At 57.0% G+C, this 15,877-nt stretch overlaps 1 protein-coding gene across 18 annotated transcripts; it reads right to left on the bottom strand.

Moving 5' to 3' along the window:
- Nucleotides 1-772: 772 nt before the first annotated feature.
- CELF3 (CUGBP Elav-like family member 3) lies at nucleotides 773-15,552 on the bottom strand. Of its 18 annotated transcripts, none has more exons than XR_013398186.1 (15): nucleotides 15,505-15,552; nucleotides 14,630-14,832; nucleotides 13,344-13,426; nucleotides 8,129-8,177; nucleotides 7,606-7,734; nucleotides 7,385-7,464; nucleotides 6,191-6,334; nucleotides 5,906-6,047; nucleotides 5,520-5,669; nucleotides 5,043-5,108; nucleotides 4,587-4,739; nucleotides 4,192-4,335; nucleotides 3,406-3,543; nucleotides 2,508-2,569; nucleotides 773-1,820 (listed from the first exon to the last, which is right to left on the bottom strand). XR_013398186.1 is itself a non-coding variant. In XM_077946905.1 (15 exons), exons 5-14 carry the CDS (start codon nucleotides 8,175-8,177, stop codon nucleotides 3,416-3,418), a joined length of 1,185 nt encoding a protein of 394 aa, XP_077803031.1. In that variant the 5' UTR covers nucleotides 9,081-9,266; nucleotides 13,344-13,426; nucleotides 14,630-14,832; nucleotides 15,505-15,552; the 3' UTR covers nucleotides 773-1,820; nucleotides 3,406-3,415. The 18 variants fall into 18 exon arrangements, 17 of the variants coding, with proteins under 17 accessions (XP_077803031.1, XP_015007691.1, XP_077803065.1 ...); XM_077946905.1 differs by lacking the exon at nucleotides 2,508-2,569 and adding an exon at nucleotides 9,081-9,266; XM_015152205.3 differs by lacking the exon at nucleotides 2,508-2,569 and adding an exon at nucleotides 9,081-9,266 and having other exon boundaries at nucleotides 14,630-14,735.
- Nucleotides 15,553-15,877: the final 325 nt, after the last annotated feature.

Genomic DNA, 15,877 nt, shown 5'->3' with positions numbered 1-15,877 from the left:
CTCATGCCTGTAATCTGAGCACTTTGGGAGGCTAAGGCAGGAGGCTTGCTTGAGCCCAGGGGTTCAAGACCAGTCTGGGCAACATAGCAAGACCCTGTCTACAAAAAACAAAACAAAACAAAAACAAAAAAAAAAAAGTTTTTTAAAATGAGCTGGGCGTGGTGATGCATGCTTATAGTCCTAACTACTTGGGAGGCTGAGGCAGGAGGATCCCCTGAACCAGGAGTTCGAGGCTGCAGTGAGCTATGATCTCACCATCACACTCCAGCCTGAGTGACAGAGCAAGACCCTGTCGCAAAATAAATAAGTAAAATAAATAAACTATATCCTGCCTCACAAGGTTGTTAGGAGATAAAATGAGGAAATGCACAATAAGGGCTAGGAACAGAATGACATACGGAGCAGTGGTTAGTAAATGGTGGTGTCACAACTGGCTCCTAGTATCCACACTGGCCTCTGTGCAGAAATGGAGGTCCAGATGTGAGACTGCAAGTCCTCAGCCTTCAGAGGGACAGGGCTGGATACAGAGGAGAGCCCCGGACAGGGGAGATCTCCTTGTGCCCAACTCTGCAGGACATTCCAGAATTAAGCCCCAAAGAAGGGCTAAGGGATAGGATCATGAAGCCATGAACAAGGCCTGGATGCTGCTCCGAAGCAAGGGCCTGGCCTTCCCTGATGGGATTTTCTCTCTCAAACCTCATTCTCTACCTCCCTCCCCCTTCCCAGTGTGGGCAGGGAACAATCCCCTACCCTCAACCTTCCAAGACTCTTATTTGATGCTTTTAAACTTTTTTCTTTATTTAGACAGAAAAGACCAACTCTTTAAAAGTAAAATGCAATAAATAAATAAGTTAAGCATAGAGAACTGTCTGAAACTGACTCCCCGGTCTCCCCTTACCACTCCCACCCCCACCCCATTTTCTTTTCCCTAAAACCTTCCTAAAGAAAATGATCAGGTAATAAACCCCTTTACCCCTCCCCACACCCCTCCTCCCAATATCCAATTACCCCCCAAAGCAAAGGGAGAAATTAAGAGAGAGAAAAAAATCCAAGGGCAACATTGTCTAAACTCCCAGAAAGAGAGATGGCAGCGTCCGGGCCAGGCCGGGCGGGCTGGATAACGCACGGGTGGTAGTGGTATTTACACGGAGGGAACCAGCAGAGACTGTAAACATTTTTAGGGATTCAGGGGAAGGTCTTTTCCTCGTGAAAGGAGGAGGGTCTCTGTGGCTGACTGGCAGAGAGGCAGCCCTCAGGGCTCCCCCACACTCTCCTTAGAGGGGGCCCTTGGGGGAGGCAGTGAGTTTTAGGGCTGGGAGCCCAAGAGTCAGGGATATCCTACCTCTAGCTAGAGGGTGGAGGGGAGTGAGAGCCAGCTTCCAAGAAACCCCTAATGTGGGGAAGAGGCTGGGGTGAGGGTGGGCTGGGAGTGTATGGCAGGCCCCTGCAGCTCTCCTGGGGCCTGCACAGGTACAACAGGCCCACTGGTGGGGGAGGCAAGTACAAACGCTGGGCACAGAAGGCCCGTCACAGGAGCCCAGCAGAAGGCAGATACCCCGGAACCTTCGAGCCTGTTCCTCGCTCCCTCACAAAGGCCAAAAGGGCATCTAGGAGGAAATTGGCCCTTGGAGGCAGGGAAGCATAGCACGGCCCTTCAGAGAGGCAGGGGGTGGGAGGGGCCGGTGTCTTGTGCCCCCCAGGGGCCACGAAGCAGCGTTTGCCCCAGAACCCAGTCAAGGCCCAGGGCAGGTGTGCGGAGAGGGCCGGGGCCAGTCGTGGGAGGAGGGTGTGAGGCGCCCCTTCCTCTGGTATCTCCAGACCTGTGAAGGAAGAAACATGGGTGAAGCATGGGGAAGAGCCCATGATGCGGGTCATGGGCTCTGGGGGAGGGGAGGGGGCTGGGGTGAGTGACAGCATCTAGGATGGGGCTGCCTGAGGAAAGCAGATCATCAGGCCTCAGTCCAAACGGACCCATCTGCCCCCACCCGCCAGCCATGAGAGCAGGGATAGAGGAGACAGGAGGGAGGGGGCGAACCATACAGGAAACCAGAGGATATTAGGAAGGAAATAGTCAAACAGCCCATGAGAAAAATAAAGACTGGAGGGGGAGAGAGGCAAAGAGATGACAACAGACAGGCAGGCAGAGAAATGGAGAGAGAGACAGAGAAGGGAGTGCATGTAAGAGACAGACACCTGGGAAAAAGAAAGGGAACATCCACAGAGAAGGCCAGGGCAGAGCCCAGGTCACAGCTCAGGGATGGAGTCTCATGGGGTGAGACCACCCCCGGCCCCCGGGTAGTGCTCTCATTCCTTTTTGGAAAGGAACACAGAAAGCAAGAGAGAAATGCACAAACACAGACCACAGTCACCAACCACTGTAGACCAAGCACGTCCCGCGAGCTGCCCCCGGCCCTGACCTTGGGCTTGGGGGTGCTTCCCTCCGCGGCCCCTCCCCAAATAACAAACAATCGGCTCCAAAGACAACACGCTCGTTCCATGCAACTTACAGGGGCCCGGAGCAGGGGTCCGGGGATGGGGGCTTCGGCCGACAATGGACACGGGCCCTGGGCTGGGGGGGCCCCCAGGGTAGGGGGAGTTAAGCAGCCAGGATTGGGGGGAAAGGGGAGAAACAGAAAATGTGGGTATTTTTCTTGGGTTGTGTTTTCTCAAGGGTTTGGTCCAAAGGAGATTAAACAATGTGAAAGTAACCAACGCTTACAGCTCTGTGGCCATGAGGTTGAGGTGGTGGCCAGCAATGGGGGTGGAGGGGACCTGATAAGTAAACTTCACAGGCAGCGCATTTCAACCTCTTCCACCTAAACCAGAGCAACTCCCAAGAGGCCAGGAAATGGGCTCCCCCAGTCTGTCCTGTGCACTCTGCTGCCCCATGGGGCTGCTGCTACGTGGGAAAAATCACCTGAAGTCCAGGGCAACCAGGGCTGATGTCCTCACTTCTCAGGACAACAGAGATTCTAGGAGCCAAGGATTCTAGGGCCCTCTGGCACCCTCAGCCAACCCCTTAATCCTCCAGTCCTATTCCCCTAATTCCACTCCAACCCGAAGGAAAACCAGAAAGAGACACACACAGACATGGACACTGACCAGACAAACGAGACCGGATATTGCGGAAGGTCCAGGGAGTGGACACAGATATATACAAAGACTTGGCTCTTTCTGGGTCACAGAGTGTGTGTGTGTGAGAGAGAGAGAGAGAGAGTGACTCAGATTATTGAAAAACAGCTGAGGGAGCTGCCCCAGTCCCCTGCTTCAAGTGCTCAGGATCAAGGGTGGGGTGGGCATCCCTGAGGGTGGTGGAGGACAGGGGTGGGGGGCAGTCCAATCGAGGGCCCTGGCTGCAGTGTGTAGAGCTGGGGAGGGAGGCCACAACACAGGAGCGGGACCCACCTGGGGGCCCTCAGTAGGGCCGGTTGGCATCCTTAGGCCGCTTTAGCTGGACTTTGAGGCGCTTCATGCCGATCTGGAAGCCATTCATGGCCTGGATGGCAGCCTGGGCACTGGCCGGATTGTCGAAACTCACAAAGCCTGGGGTGAGAGGGGCATAAGGCCCGGCACAGCCCCACCTTGCTCTCCTGAGCTTAGGAGACCTCCAGCACTACCCTGTGTCTCCCAAGTGTCCGAAATGCCTAGAAAGCTGCCTGACACCTAGCAGCGTTCCGTAGGAATTTGTTGATGGGTTGAATGGAGGAATCCAGTCCAGCCACTAAAATTACCACGTTCTTCCCAGCATTCTGTGCAGGGACCCCTTCCTCTGCCTGGATAACTCTGAGCCTGCCCTTTGAAAATGGCCACTTCCAGGCCCTAAATGGCTTCTGAAGCAGAGAAGAACATTCCCTTTTTCCCCTGAGGCAGCCTTTCAAAGATGTGAAGGCAGCTAAAACCGACTCCCTAAGCCTGCCTTTTGCAAACCAAACATCCCCAGACCATGAGCCTATTTCAGACCTCATGAGGCATGAATTTGGCCAGTTTTTAAGAGAAAAGCTGAAGGAAGAAGAGATGGGCCTGGGCAGCAGCTGGGTGTGGCATGTTGGGTGTGTCAAAATGGTTCTTTTGTACTCTTGGATAATCAGCATTTCAAATACTGGGTCCACTGTGACCATAAATGCCTTCAAATATATTAGACCTTGTCCTGATTTGGAATATGGCAAAAAATGTGCCATATCATATTCTTACCAAAACATTTGCTCTGATTGGTGGCCCGGTCAACAAAGACTTTGGCTGAGATGACATGGCCAAAGGGGACAAACATCTGGAGGATCTCTGAGTCAGTGAACTCCTGGGGCAGGTGGTAGATGAAGATATTGCAGCCATCAGGGCCTGGGTGGCGGCAGAGACAGAAGAAAGAGCTCAGTGACTGGGAGGCGCACGCTCCAGGAGCAAAGGTCCCAGGGAAAGCAGATCCTGGGAGGGCCCTCCAGTCCCAGTCCTCGACAGTGTGGGCCAAGCCACCCCCTCCCCACTTGCTTTCATCATGACACATGGGCAAGAGCTGGGCTCAGCACAGGGCAATAGGGAGTCCCCAAGCCCATAACGAGGGCATTCCAATCTCCCAAGGCCCCAGGCAGTACCTTCTCTTTGCTGCTGTTGCTGCTGCTGCTGCTGCTGCTGCTGCTGCTGCTGCTGCTGCTGCTGTTGAGGGGGTGGTGGGGGCTGCTGGGCGACCAGGGCTGGAGGCTGCGGGAATGCAGGCGCCACCAGGCTGTAGGCTGCTGGGTAGGCTGCTGGGGTGGGGAGGACAGAGAGGCTGATGGGGCTTCCCTGGCTTCTTAAGCCCTCCCAGCCAACCCTGTCTCCCCCTAGCCCAGGCCAGTGGCAGCTGCAGGGCTGAGAGGTTGTCAGGGAAGGAGCTGCCTCAGACCCCTGGGTGTGCTGCCCTTAAAGACCCCTCCCCACAGTTGGGCTTGTCAGTAAAGCCTGAAGAGGGTGATTGGCAGGGAGCCAAGAAGCCCAGACCCAGTTACTGGGCCTCTTTTCCTCCTGCTGCCCCTCCCACCTGAGCAGGGGCCCGGGCTAGGGCGCCTCACCTGTGTAGTGCTGCATCCCCGCGTAGGCCTGCTGCAGGGGGTCCACGGGAGCTGCGGGGCTCTGGGCTGGGGAGAGCAGCACAGACCATGAGCGTGGACGTGGCATGCAGTGGGAGCCCCCAGTGCCTCTCTGGGCCTCTGGGCCGAGGCCAGGCAGGTGGGGAGCAGAGCTTCTCTGGGCATGGGGTGTGAAGTGAGAAGATGGAAATGCACAAAGCAGTGGGAAGAGGGGAAAGAGCCCAGCATTAGGAAGACTTGGGTCTGACTGTCTTGCAACCCTGGACAGGTCGCTTCACTGCTCTACACCTCAGCTTCTTGGCCGAGCCCAACAGGAAGGATCATCCCCGCCCAGGATGGCAGGGCAGGAGGAAGCACCTGTAACCCCCAAAGCTGGAAGGGAAGGTGTGTCCTGCCTCCCTAATGGGAGTGGTGGCTTAGATGGTTGCTGGGATGGGGTGGGCAGGCAGAGAGTCCCACCTGGGTAGGGGTGAACCCCGTTGGGATACAGAGCATCAGGGGCAGGCTGCCCAGTGGGCTGAGTGGGCACTGGGCTGTAGCCGTTGACGCCCAGGGCAGCCGGAATGGCAGAGACAGGCGTGGCAGCGATGGCAGGAGGGGTGCTGGTTCCTGGGGAGGAGAAAGCGACAGGGACAGAGCAGAGGAGCAGACACACACACACACACACACACACACACACACATATGCAGAGAACCAGTCAGGAAGTCTGCGGGCGGAGGGGAGGAAGTAGGCCACTCTGACCCCTGAGTCCCTCCTAGACCCCGAGGCTTCCCTGAGCAATGCCCTGTGCCTCTCCCTACCCCTACCACGCTTAGCTCCCTTGCCCAGCCTTGCCCAGGCCATACCTGAGGATGGGGTGATGGGGGTGGCGATGAGGCCATTGGCATTGATGGCAGCCATGTGCTGCATCTGCACAGCAGCCATGGTGGCCATGGGGCTGAGGTAGGCACTGTGAGCCGCTACCAGGGCCGCCTGCTGCTGCATCAGCTGGGGGGAGGGGAGAGGAGAGTGGGGCAGGCCTCCTGTGCCCCAGCCTGGCTCCCTCCCAGCCCTGGGTCTTGGCATCAGAAGGGTGGGGGCAAGATACTGGGGGTCAGGAGGGCTGGCCCGGCATTGGGGGCAGTGCTCACGGCCTGGGTGTAGGCGCTGTAGGCTCCGAACTGGAGGGCGATGGGGCTGAACATGCCCAGCTGGGTGGCCACCTGCTGCATGCGGCGGAGACCCCGCTCCTTCTCAGTGTCAGCAAACTTCACCACCAGGCTGGACGAGGCACCCTGGGCACGGGCCCGCACACAGGTCAGAGGTGCAGGGTCAGGGTCTCTCCTCCCCAGAGCCCTCAGGACCTGGTCTCCATTCCACCCCCATGGCATGGCCTGGCCTCTCTGAGAGGGCGGCCACCATTTTGCATATGACAGATGGGGAGATTTTAATCCCACCCTCTCCCTGTGCTAGGATGTGCTAGAAGCTAGAAGAAAAATTGAGGAATGTGAAGGCATGTGCTTGGAAAGTGAAAGACCTACTAGAATGGAGAGGGCATCATTGGCTTCTCTGTGAGGACTCTGAACTGGAAATCATCCCCACCCCGGGTCGCCACAGCAGATGTTTAATCTCAGGCTAGTCTTCCCTTGTAGCTGCCCTGCGTGCCTTACCACGACTTCTGCCCCCACACCCCAGTCCTCATGGTGTGCCTCAAATCTTAATACTAGTCTGAGCTGAATAAAAGCCAAATTAGAGCATCTGCAAGGACGATGGTAGAATCCTAGAATCTCAAAGCTGGAAGGGGCATAGGGTCATTGGACACAGTTCTCTACCCAATGCTGTGTCCCCTCCGCCAAGTCCCCGTGAGTTATGCTGGAGAGCTGTGAGTTATGGGAAGTGCACAGCCTTCTGAGTCAGCCAGTTCCAGTTTAGAGGTGGGTTCTAGGGTGGTCACTGACCTAACGCTGCTGTGCAGGGGCAGGGAAAGGGGGTGTACGTGGGGCCTCTAAGAAAGTGTCCTGGTGCCCCAGCAAATGAGGGTAGGGGGATATGGGAAGGCTGGAGAAGAGATGGGGGTGAAGGGAGGGCTGGGGAATGGAGGGGGAAGGAGAGGGACATGAGGGAAATTTGGCTGAAGATGGATGGGGAGTAGGGGAGGAGTGGGGAGGTGGGGAAATGCCATTTGAAATGTGAGGGTGTCCCTAAGCTGTTTGGTTCTTCTGCCAGAACATTCTTTTCCAATAAATTCAAATAGCCCATCCTGAGTGGACTGCTTATCTGGGCCAGGGCCTGGCGGGTGGGCAGGGTGGGAAGGAGAGGCCCAGGGGCAGGGGAGTGGGGCTCACTGGCAGGGTCCGGCTGCTGTGAAGGGTGTTGATGGCTGCCTGGGCCTCGGCATGGGTCTGGAACTTCACGAAGGCGCAACCTGGAGAGGTTGAGATGGAAGAGGAGAGGGGTGAGCACCCATCCCCATGGGACTCCGCAGTGGAACCCGATGCCTAGGGAGCCATGGGGGTGGAACGGGAAGGGGAAGGGCCTGGTGGGGAAGGGGCAGTGGGTGGGCTACCTTTGCTAGTGCCATCTGGCCCCCGGAGCACAGTGCACTCGTCGATGGTGCCGAAGGGCTCAAACATCTTCCGGACATCCTCATCTGTCTGCTGCTTCCCTAGCATCCCCACAAACAGCTTCCGGTCTTCTGGGTGATAGGGCACAGGAGGAGGGCATGTTCAGGGCCTCCTTGCTGCCTTCCCAGCCCTTCTCCTTCCACCCTTCCCTAGAGCTCCTAACACTACTTCCGCTACCCTAGGGGCCAGTGGCTGTGGGGGCTGATGGTTAGGGAATGGGGTACATTGCAGAGGTTGCTCATCCCAGCTCTGAGGGACTCGCACTCCGCCCTGGGCCTCGGTTTTGCCATCTGTACCCCCCCAGATCTCGCCCCCTCTGGCCACACTGACTCCGGTCTCACCACAGCTGGGAACTCTTCAGAATCGTCGGGCTTTCTCCCTCAAGAAAGGCTACCCCTCGACAACTCCAGGCCCTGGGCCTGAGGGTGGGAGGAGAGGGACAGAGTCCAAAGGCACAGAACCTACCTCCTCGGCTCTCGCTGTCGGCTGGCTTGACCTGGATCGGCCTGTTCATCTGAAGGAGAGAAGAGAAGGCAGCTGCTGGGGACCTCCTCTGAACACCCAAGAGCCCTCCCAGGCCGGGCCCTGCAGAGAGACTAGAGGGGCAAGCCCCAGGCCCTCTAAGTTTCTGATAGGAAGGAAGGGACAGGGCCTAATATTGTTCAGGATGAAGGCCTGAGGGGATCAGAGGCACGGAGAGAGAGGATGTAGAGGGAGATGCTCATGGGCACAGCTCCAGGCTCAGGTTGGGCTCCCAATGACTTGGCCAGGGATGGGTGCTGCTGTCCTGAGTGGGAGAAGGGGGCCTGCGCATAGGACCCGGGGACTGAGAGAGAGCCCAACCAAGGGGTTATTTAATAAGAATTGCCTCAATTCTACAAAGTGGGCGCAACAGAGGCCACTCTGTGAAGAAGCCCCAAGGAGGACTCTAGACCGAGGGAGACCTCAGAGGCCCAGACTTCCTTCTGACCTCTAGAGTTGTGTCTGCCTCTCTTTCTGCCCCCCTATACCCCTTGACCCCAGGGGGAAGGCACTTGGGCAGCACAAAGGGAGCAGATGCCCAGTCTCCGTGGCAACGGGAGAATGCGCACCATGGCAACCGCCCACTCAGCCTGATTTATCCGTCCCCGTCGCCCTGGCGACCGTGGTGACGTCATCACTTCTGCTGCTCCACACACCCAGAGAAGGAGTGGGGTGGGGGGTGGTAACAGGGTATGCTGGGGGTGGAGGATTTGGTGGGGGCTGGGAGGTGGGGGAGGGGCCCAGAAAACCTTCCTGATTCTGGAGGGAGGCTTGCAGAGCAGGCCCTGCAGGGGCCATCCCATCCCTTCTCCTGCCTCCCTCCTCCAGAGCAAATCCTTGGTGCCTGGAGGGCTCTAAAGGAGGAGTTGCTGTCCCGTGCTCCTTCGCAATTTACCCTGTGCACGGAAGTCCTCCAGAGCTCTAACCTCTCCCAGACCCCTGCAGTATCTCCCTTTGTTCAGTCTTCAGTGGAAATGGAGAAATTCCTAGTTCCACTCTCCATGTTCTTGTCTGGTGAGAGGACTTGGAAATTACTCCTGCAGGTTGATTTTCTTAACCAGGGTGGGGAGTATTATAGGAACTGGAGAAAGAGGAGAAGGACTTAGTATTTCGTGTCTGAAAATATTTTGCTCTTGAGGACTCTGACAGCTGGAACCACACCTGGTTGCCCCACTCATCTGATGGTGGGGCAGTAGTTCCAGTGACCAAAAAGATTAAACCATCCATTTACATTCTGAGGGTGAGGCTAGAGGTACCCTCAGGAAAGGCACTGGACTGGGAGTCAGGAGACCTGGATTTAAGGACTAGCCCTGCCCTGCCACTTACTAGCTGGGCGGCCTTGGACAAGCCACTTGTCCCCTCTGGGCCTCAACTTCCTTATCTGTAAAACAAGGGAGTGGGCCAGGCGATGTCTAGTCAGGTTCCAGTCAGCTCCAGGGCTCCAGCATGTGGAGATCATGTATGTGGCATCACTTAGCGCCAAGAAGTACAGAAGTCACAGTTGCCCCTGCCCCTTCTCACCCTGGATCCTCACCCAGGTGTCCATCATGCCAGTCAGTCTGGCCGACTCCACCAGTTAGGTATTCCCGGCCTCGGACCAAATGTAAGCCCCACTTCAACTGATACTCCTATCCCAGAGCCCCATGCCCACCCCCCAAATCTCTGGATCTGAGAGCAGCTGGTGGGGAGGGAGGGTAACAGTCACACAAATCCTCCAGCCAATCTGCCCCCAGCTTTATCGCCCGCCAATCTGGGATTATCCCATCCGAAGCTCAATCTCCTTAGGCGTGTGTGTGCGCGCGAGTGCGCATGTGCAGGCAAAGCACAGTGGGTCAGATGCTCGGGGTGCACGGGCTTTCACCTCCTTCTCTCCTGTGCTCTAGCCAAAGCACTCAGGAAATTCCCTCACAGGCACCTCTGCAGCCAGGCACCCACCCCTATGCCCACCTCACAAGAAGTAGAATCAGAACCAGGGTTGGGGGATTCTTACGCTTGGCACTAGCCCCTTCCCAGCACGCCTGGGGATTTGCTGTTCTAGATGGAGACGGGAACCTGGGACCCAGAGAGAAAGGATGCAGTTCCCTTCTGGCATAGGCTCCCAGGCACAAAAATAGCATCTCGAGAAATACCCATGGCTGATGTGGATTCGCACAAAGAGACACACAAGTGTACAAACCACAGCAAGGACCGTGCTTACGGTAGGCTCCCCCTACACGGTCACAGACAGGGCCCTTGGCGCCCCAGTGTCCCCTTCCCAGCCTCCTTCTTCGTGGCCTGGCACTTCCTGTGGGGAGCTCAGGCTTTGTTAGCTCAGCTTGGGCACACCTGCCCCCTCCCCTGAGTCCAGCTGTGCCCTGTTTACCTGGCAACCAGGCACGGTGCCTCTCCTCCCTAGTTACTACCCACCAGGTGACAGGCCCTCCCTCGGGCCTCCCAAAGAAGAAGGGGCTATTTATACCCCAACCCAGTATCGTGGAGCCCCTCCACCACGGTCACTTTTAAGGCCCTCATCCTCGCCAATAGCAAAAATTCCACTTTCAAGAAGACCTCACAGTTCTCACAAAATCTAATTCTTTTGAGGGTACAGCCTGGGGTCCTGCCACTCCTGGCTCCACACTTGTTCCCGGAGTCCCAGACCACTCACGGGTTCTCTCTGTGGGGCCAGAATCCACCTTCCTGACTGCAGGCCGACAGGGAAGGCCTGTGTTCCCCAAGTGGGATTTTGGTTCAGGGTGAAGGGGGAAGAGCTGGACAGAGGGCAACCCCCACTCTACCGCCTCCAGGAGGCCACACCCTGCTCACAGGACAAATGCAGGGACCTGTGGCAGAGCCACTCCTGGGAACTCTTAGGGCAGAGAAGAGGAAATGGGGCTCAGTAGCTATAGGCCCAGCCCCCATTCTTTCTCTTTCTCTCTGCAGCCCAAAATATCACCCTAGTATGGTAGCACCTTCTAGATTTTGGGGGTGACAGAGATGGGGAGCAAGGAGAGGGGGCTAAATGTCTCCCATTAAAAAAAAAAACCTGCAGTAGGAAGGCATGGAGATTAAACAGTAGGAAGAACACAGTTATGCAGGAGCTGACACAATGCACACACACGCGTGTGCATGCATACACACGTGCAAACACACACTGAGGGGAGAATGCAGGTGAAAGGAGAAGACTTGAGGAAGACAAAGGGTCACAGACGTCTGCTCCCCACAGCTGCCCTGGATCTGCTCCTTCACACCCTTTGGATGAGGGTCTGCCTTGGAGGATGGAACCCTCATTTCCTACTGGAAGCTCTGTCAGATCCCTCTGGATTCTGTCCCCTGGGGCAAGGACTAAGGTGGAGAATTCAACCTGGGAGCTCTGGAGCAGGGCTAGACAATCATTAACCAGGCGCCCTTCTTCCTCACCCCCATCCGGGCCTGGACTTCCTCAAGAAGGGCAGGTGGCGCCTCTCCACACCCAGGATGGAGCTCTGCCTGAGCTGCCAGGCAGCTGGAGGGGCACAGACCCAGGGTAGACACCCACAACTGGTACACATCACCCTTGGGGCTCATGCCCATCCCCAGGCTGTCTCTCATCCATGTTTTCACTCCAATCCTCTTTATCTACCTTTTGCTCTGACCCCCTCTCATTTCTGCAGGGGCTCCGAGATAGGGAGACAACAGAAAAAGACAAATGGTGATGGAGATGAAAACTGTTGATTTGTGAGGGGCCTCCACAGAGAAAAACGGGGAAGGCAAGTTGGGACTGGATGGGGACCAGATTTGCCAGGGATACGTGTGCCCAAACCCCGCACATCTGGCCTGTCAGGAGCTCACATGCCTGTATGCACAAACACACACTCGCCTTGGGTCCTGTAGCTCACACACGTGCATGACCCTTAACTCCGGCTGCGACGGGCAATGGCTATTCTTGCCACCAACTGGGATGAGATCGTTGGTGGGGGTGGGGTTTTTGGTGGATTTGCCGAAGTTGGCTTTGCTTTCCTAGCAGTGCTCAAAGGTTGAGGCCACGGAAGGGCTGGGTCATGGACCTCTGCAAGGTTTGAAGTTGGGGGTGGTTGCAGCAGTTCTAATTTTCCCAGGTCTCCACCTGCCCTTTCCCCATCTGTTTTTTCTATTTCCCTCTTAGGAAGAGATGGGTGAGCAGCAGCAGTCTCCACTTCCCATGCTGGAGAAGCAGTAGAGGCCAGGACAGATGTGTCTCTGGCACCCAGACCCTGCTGAGCAAATGTTTGCTGAAGGTGGGGATGGAGTTAGGTCTCAGGAAGGCACTTGCTGGGATTCACAGTCTGGAAGAAGGCAGAGCAGACAGATAGCAAAGGGAGTGGGGGCATCCTTTCCCCCCAGCTTCCATGACCGGGGAAGGGGGACAGTCCAAGGTTCTTTCTTTCTGCCCTCAGTTGCCAGCCCAGGCTTGGAACAATAAGCAAGGCTGGCTGGGAAGAAGAAGACACAAAGAGATAGGACCTTGCAGGAGAGGGGCCACCTCCGTGGCCACCCCTGCCTCCCTGGGCATACTTGGTAGCATCAGGCCTGATCATCTACAATGTCTGTCCCTGCCCTTGCCTGCTACTCTCAGGCCTACCTCCAGCCCAGACCTGCCTGGGCCTGCCCAGGCCCTGCTTTACCCTAATGCTCTGTGGCTTTGTTCCTGGGACTCTTCCTGGTAGACAGAAAGGAGAAGGGAGCTCAAGAACCAGCACCGAGATGCCAATCCAGCCGGCACCAGCTGCCTGTTCTCAGGTCACAGGCACTCCTCCCTCATCTCACAGCCAGCCAGTCTGCCCTTCCAGAGTGACAAAAGCGTGCCTGGGTGCCTCCTGCTCACCCTGATCCACACTTGGTGTCCAGAGACTTTTCCCCACACCTTCCAACCAGCGGGTCCTCCCTCTAGTGTTGCCCCATGGGCAGCTTGGGAAGTGGGGAAGGGGCTGCATCTGCTCCTGGTAAAAGTCATGTTTACTCCACTAATCGCTGCTTTCCTTCTCTCTGGGTAACAAGAAATGCACGCATCTGTAGCAAGAAAGATGGATGCTAGAGAGAGAGAGAGGGACTTCCTGGTGATGACAGCAGGTGGAAAATATGCTCAGTGTCAGGAGGGTGGTGAGCCTCCTGCCATTTCTATGGCCCTTCTCAGCCCCCTGGCCCTGCAAAGGGCAGGACTCACCCCTGGAAGTGTCTTCTGTTCGTGTAGGGCGCTCTGGGCCTTCAGGGCTGAATCCCGGGCACAGTATGTCAGGAAGGCACATCCTGAGGAGGGGCAGGGGCAGAGAAACACGGCAGGGGGCGGTGAGTCCTCCATCTCCCCTCTCTGAAAGGCTCCCTTCCAAAGACTGACGACTGAGAAGCTTTCCCTTCTTGTCATCTTCTGCCTGCTGGGGTGGGGAGGTGTCTCCAAGGGGTAGACACTCTGCCCCAGAAGTGGGGCAGACACCTGGAGGCCTAAATACTGGTGGTGATGGAAGAGGGAGGACACTTGGGCTGTCAGGAGATGGGCTTTGTGTAAGGAGAGGAGAAGGACCATGTGACTGCCAGACAAGTTGGAGCAGTGTGGCTTTCTCTCCTGCTGAGCTGTTCTCCTTTCCCCTCTCCCTCACCTCTACCTCCCTCCATCTTGGTCACCATCATCCCTCTCTTCTCCCATTTTCCCTATTTCCTCATCTCTCCCCAACTCCACCACAGGCAGGTGGAGGGTGGAGAGTGAAATAGAGAAGGGAAGGGAAGAGCAGTTAGCCGGAAGTGCCTCTTCCCTGTGCCAGGTGGAGGGGGAGCTAGTGTGGCCCCTGGGATCTCCAGTGCGTGGAGCTCTCCAAGTGCTGACCCCGACCGCCCTGCCTAGCCGCACAGCCCTTGGATAGGCCTGAGGAGCACCCTCCCTTCTCCCTCACTCTCTTAACTTTCTAAGCCTCCCACACTTTCCAGATCTTTACCAATCTCCAGCCTTCATGCCCTGCTTCCTAGTCCCTCTCTTTAGTCCTGGAGCTGCCTTGCCCAGTCCAGCTCCACGCTTTCCACATTAAGCACCTGACCCTGTGTCCTGACCCCCATTCCAATATTATCTGAGGCTGCTCAGATTCTCAGTCTTGCTACACACACACACACACACACACACACACCCCTACCCAGCTGCTTATCTCCCAAACCAGCTCTCTTGTCCCTCCATTCTTTCTTGAGTTCATCCCATGTGACATCAACACCCCCATATGTCTGGGATCCACATCTTTGCGCCCTCTTGACAACTCTTTGCCCAAAAGAGGCCCTCCTTAGTCCTTCACCTGGGTTTCCTGATCACTAGCTGAGTTCTTTTTATGCTCCTCCATCCACTTTCCCCAGCCCTGAACTCCTCTCCTTCCACATCAGCCCTTCCCAGCCGCTCCACCCCTCCAGCCTGGCTTAACTACCCCCAGCCTCCCAGACCACCCCGAAGCCTCTTCAGCCTGCCCGACCCCTCACCCTTGTGCAGCCCGGTGTACTTGTCCTTGATGACAGTCAGCTCGAAGATCCGACCAAACTGTTCGAAGATGGGCTTCAGGTCCTTCTCCTCCAGATGCCTCGGGATCTGCCCCACAAACAGCTTGATGGCATCCGGCTCCTTCATCGAGGCGGCCCAGGAGGAGGGCCGAGGGAGCAGGGAGAGACCCAAAGGCCAAGGGGAGCTGCCCAGCAAGGAGATAAGTGGTGGGGCCCGGGGGCCCAGCCGGGGCTGGCTTTCCCTTTGGCCCCCAACCACGCTGCTGAGCAGAGGGGCGGCTCTTCACACAAAGGAGGCCCAGGGAGTTGAGGGCTAGGGGTCAGGGTCTAGGCAGACGCTGTCATGCCACCAGGGGGCATCGCCCAAACAAACGATCTCCCTCCCAGAGATCTGGCAAATGTCCCAGGATGGGGGTGAGTGTGGCCAAGACCTGGAGGGAGAGGTGGTAGCTGGGGCGCTGGGGCTTAGAGGGCTGGGAACTGGGAGTTGAGATGAGAGCTGGAGGCGGGGAAAGGGCCTGAGGAGGGTGATAGGGAGGAGACTGAGGGGTTAAGGGGCCTGCTATGGTTGCCAGCAGCGTCAGTGAGGGGGGCCCACTCCTGATGTGGGGCAGGTGAATGTCTCGTTGGCTTCCCTGGGAGGACACCTCCCCTGTGACGGATCCTTCTGCTGGGTCCGAAGATCCCTGATGCCAGATGCTTGATCTCTGATGGCGGCAGGGCTTCAGGGGTCCCTTTTGCCCTGCCGCCCCCCTTCAGGTCCTCCCCTCAGCCCCCCTCCCACCCCCACCCCAGTCCCCGGGCCTGGGCTGCTGCCGGCTGCTCCCGCCGCTGGGGCTGCCTGCTTTCCCGGTCACCTGGGTCCCGGAGCTCTGCTCTCCGGCCGCGCTCTCCTCAACAAAAACCTCCCCCCTCCACACCCCCCTCCCCACTCCCACCTCCTTTCCCCTGACATCAGTGATGTCAGTCTCAGGGGTCGAATACAAATTCTCTACCCTGGAGAGGGACGCACAATCCAAGCAAGAGCCACGCCCTCTTTCTATCTCCATCCTCCCTGACTCCTTTCCCGCCCCCAGAAGAGCAGCTGGTCCTGTTGATAATAACCCTTCCCCCATCTTACTCCCCAGTCAGTAGTTGGGCAAAGCACTAAGATGGAGAATTTACAGAGGAACCCTAAAATGGGGTCCATTGTTCCGGGGGCTGGAGCTGTCCCCGGTGCTGGAAGACTCA

This window comes from Macaca mulatta, chromosome 1 (assembly GCF_049350105.2).
Source record: "Macaca mulatta isolate MMU2019108-1 chromosome 1, T2T-MMU8v2.0, whole genome shotgun sequence".
Taxonomy (NCBI): Eukaryota; Metazoa; Chordata; class Mammalia; order Primates; family Cercopithecidae; genus Macaca; species Macaca mulatta.
Note: the sequence above shows the minus strand (reverse complement) of the source record. Positions and strands in the feature narration are given on the sequence as shown.

Bases quoted from the DNA above. Each gene is read 5' to 3' on its own strand.
- CELF3 (XM_077946833.1), bottom strand. From the start codon at position 14,774: ATGAAGGAGCCGGATGCCATCAAGCTGTTTGTGGGGCAGATCCCGAGG. The intron at 6,080-6,147 runs GTATCTTGCCCC...GGGGCACAGGAG, and splicing joins GCCAGCCCTCCTGACCCCCA to GCCTGCCCCACTCTCCTCTC. The intron at 5,670-5,905 runs GTATGGCCTGGG...TCTCCTCCCCAG, and splicing joins CCCCATCACCCCATCCTCAG to GAACCAGCACCCCTCCTGCC.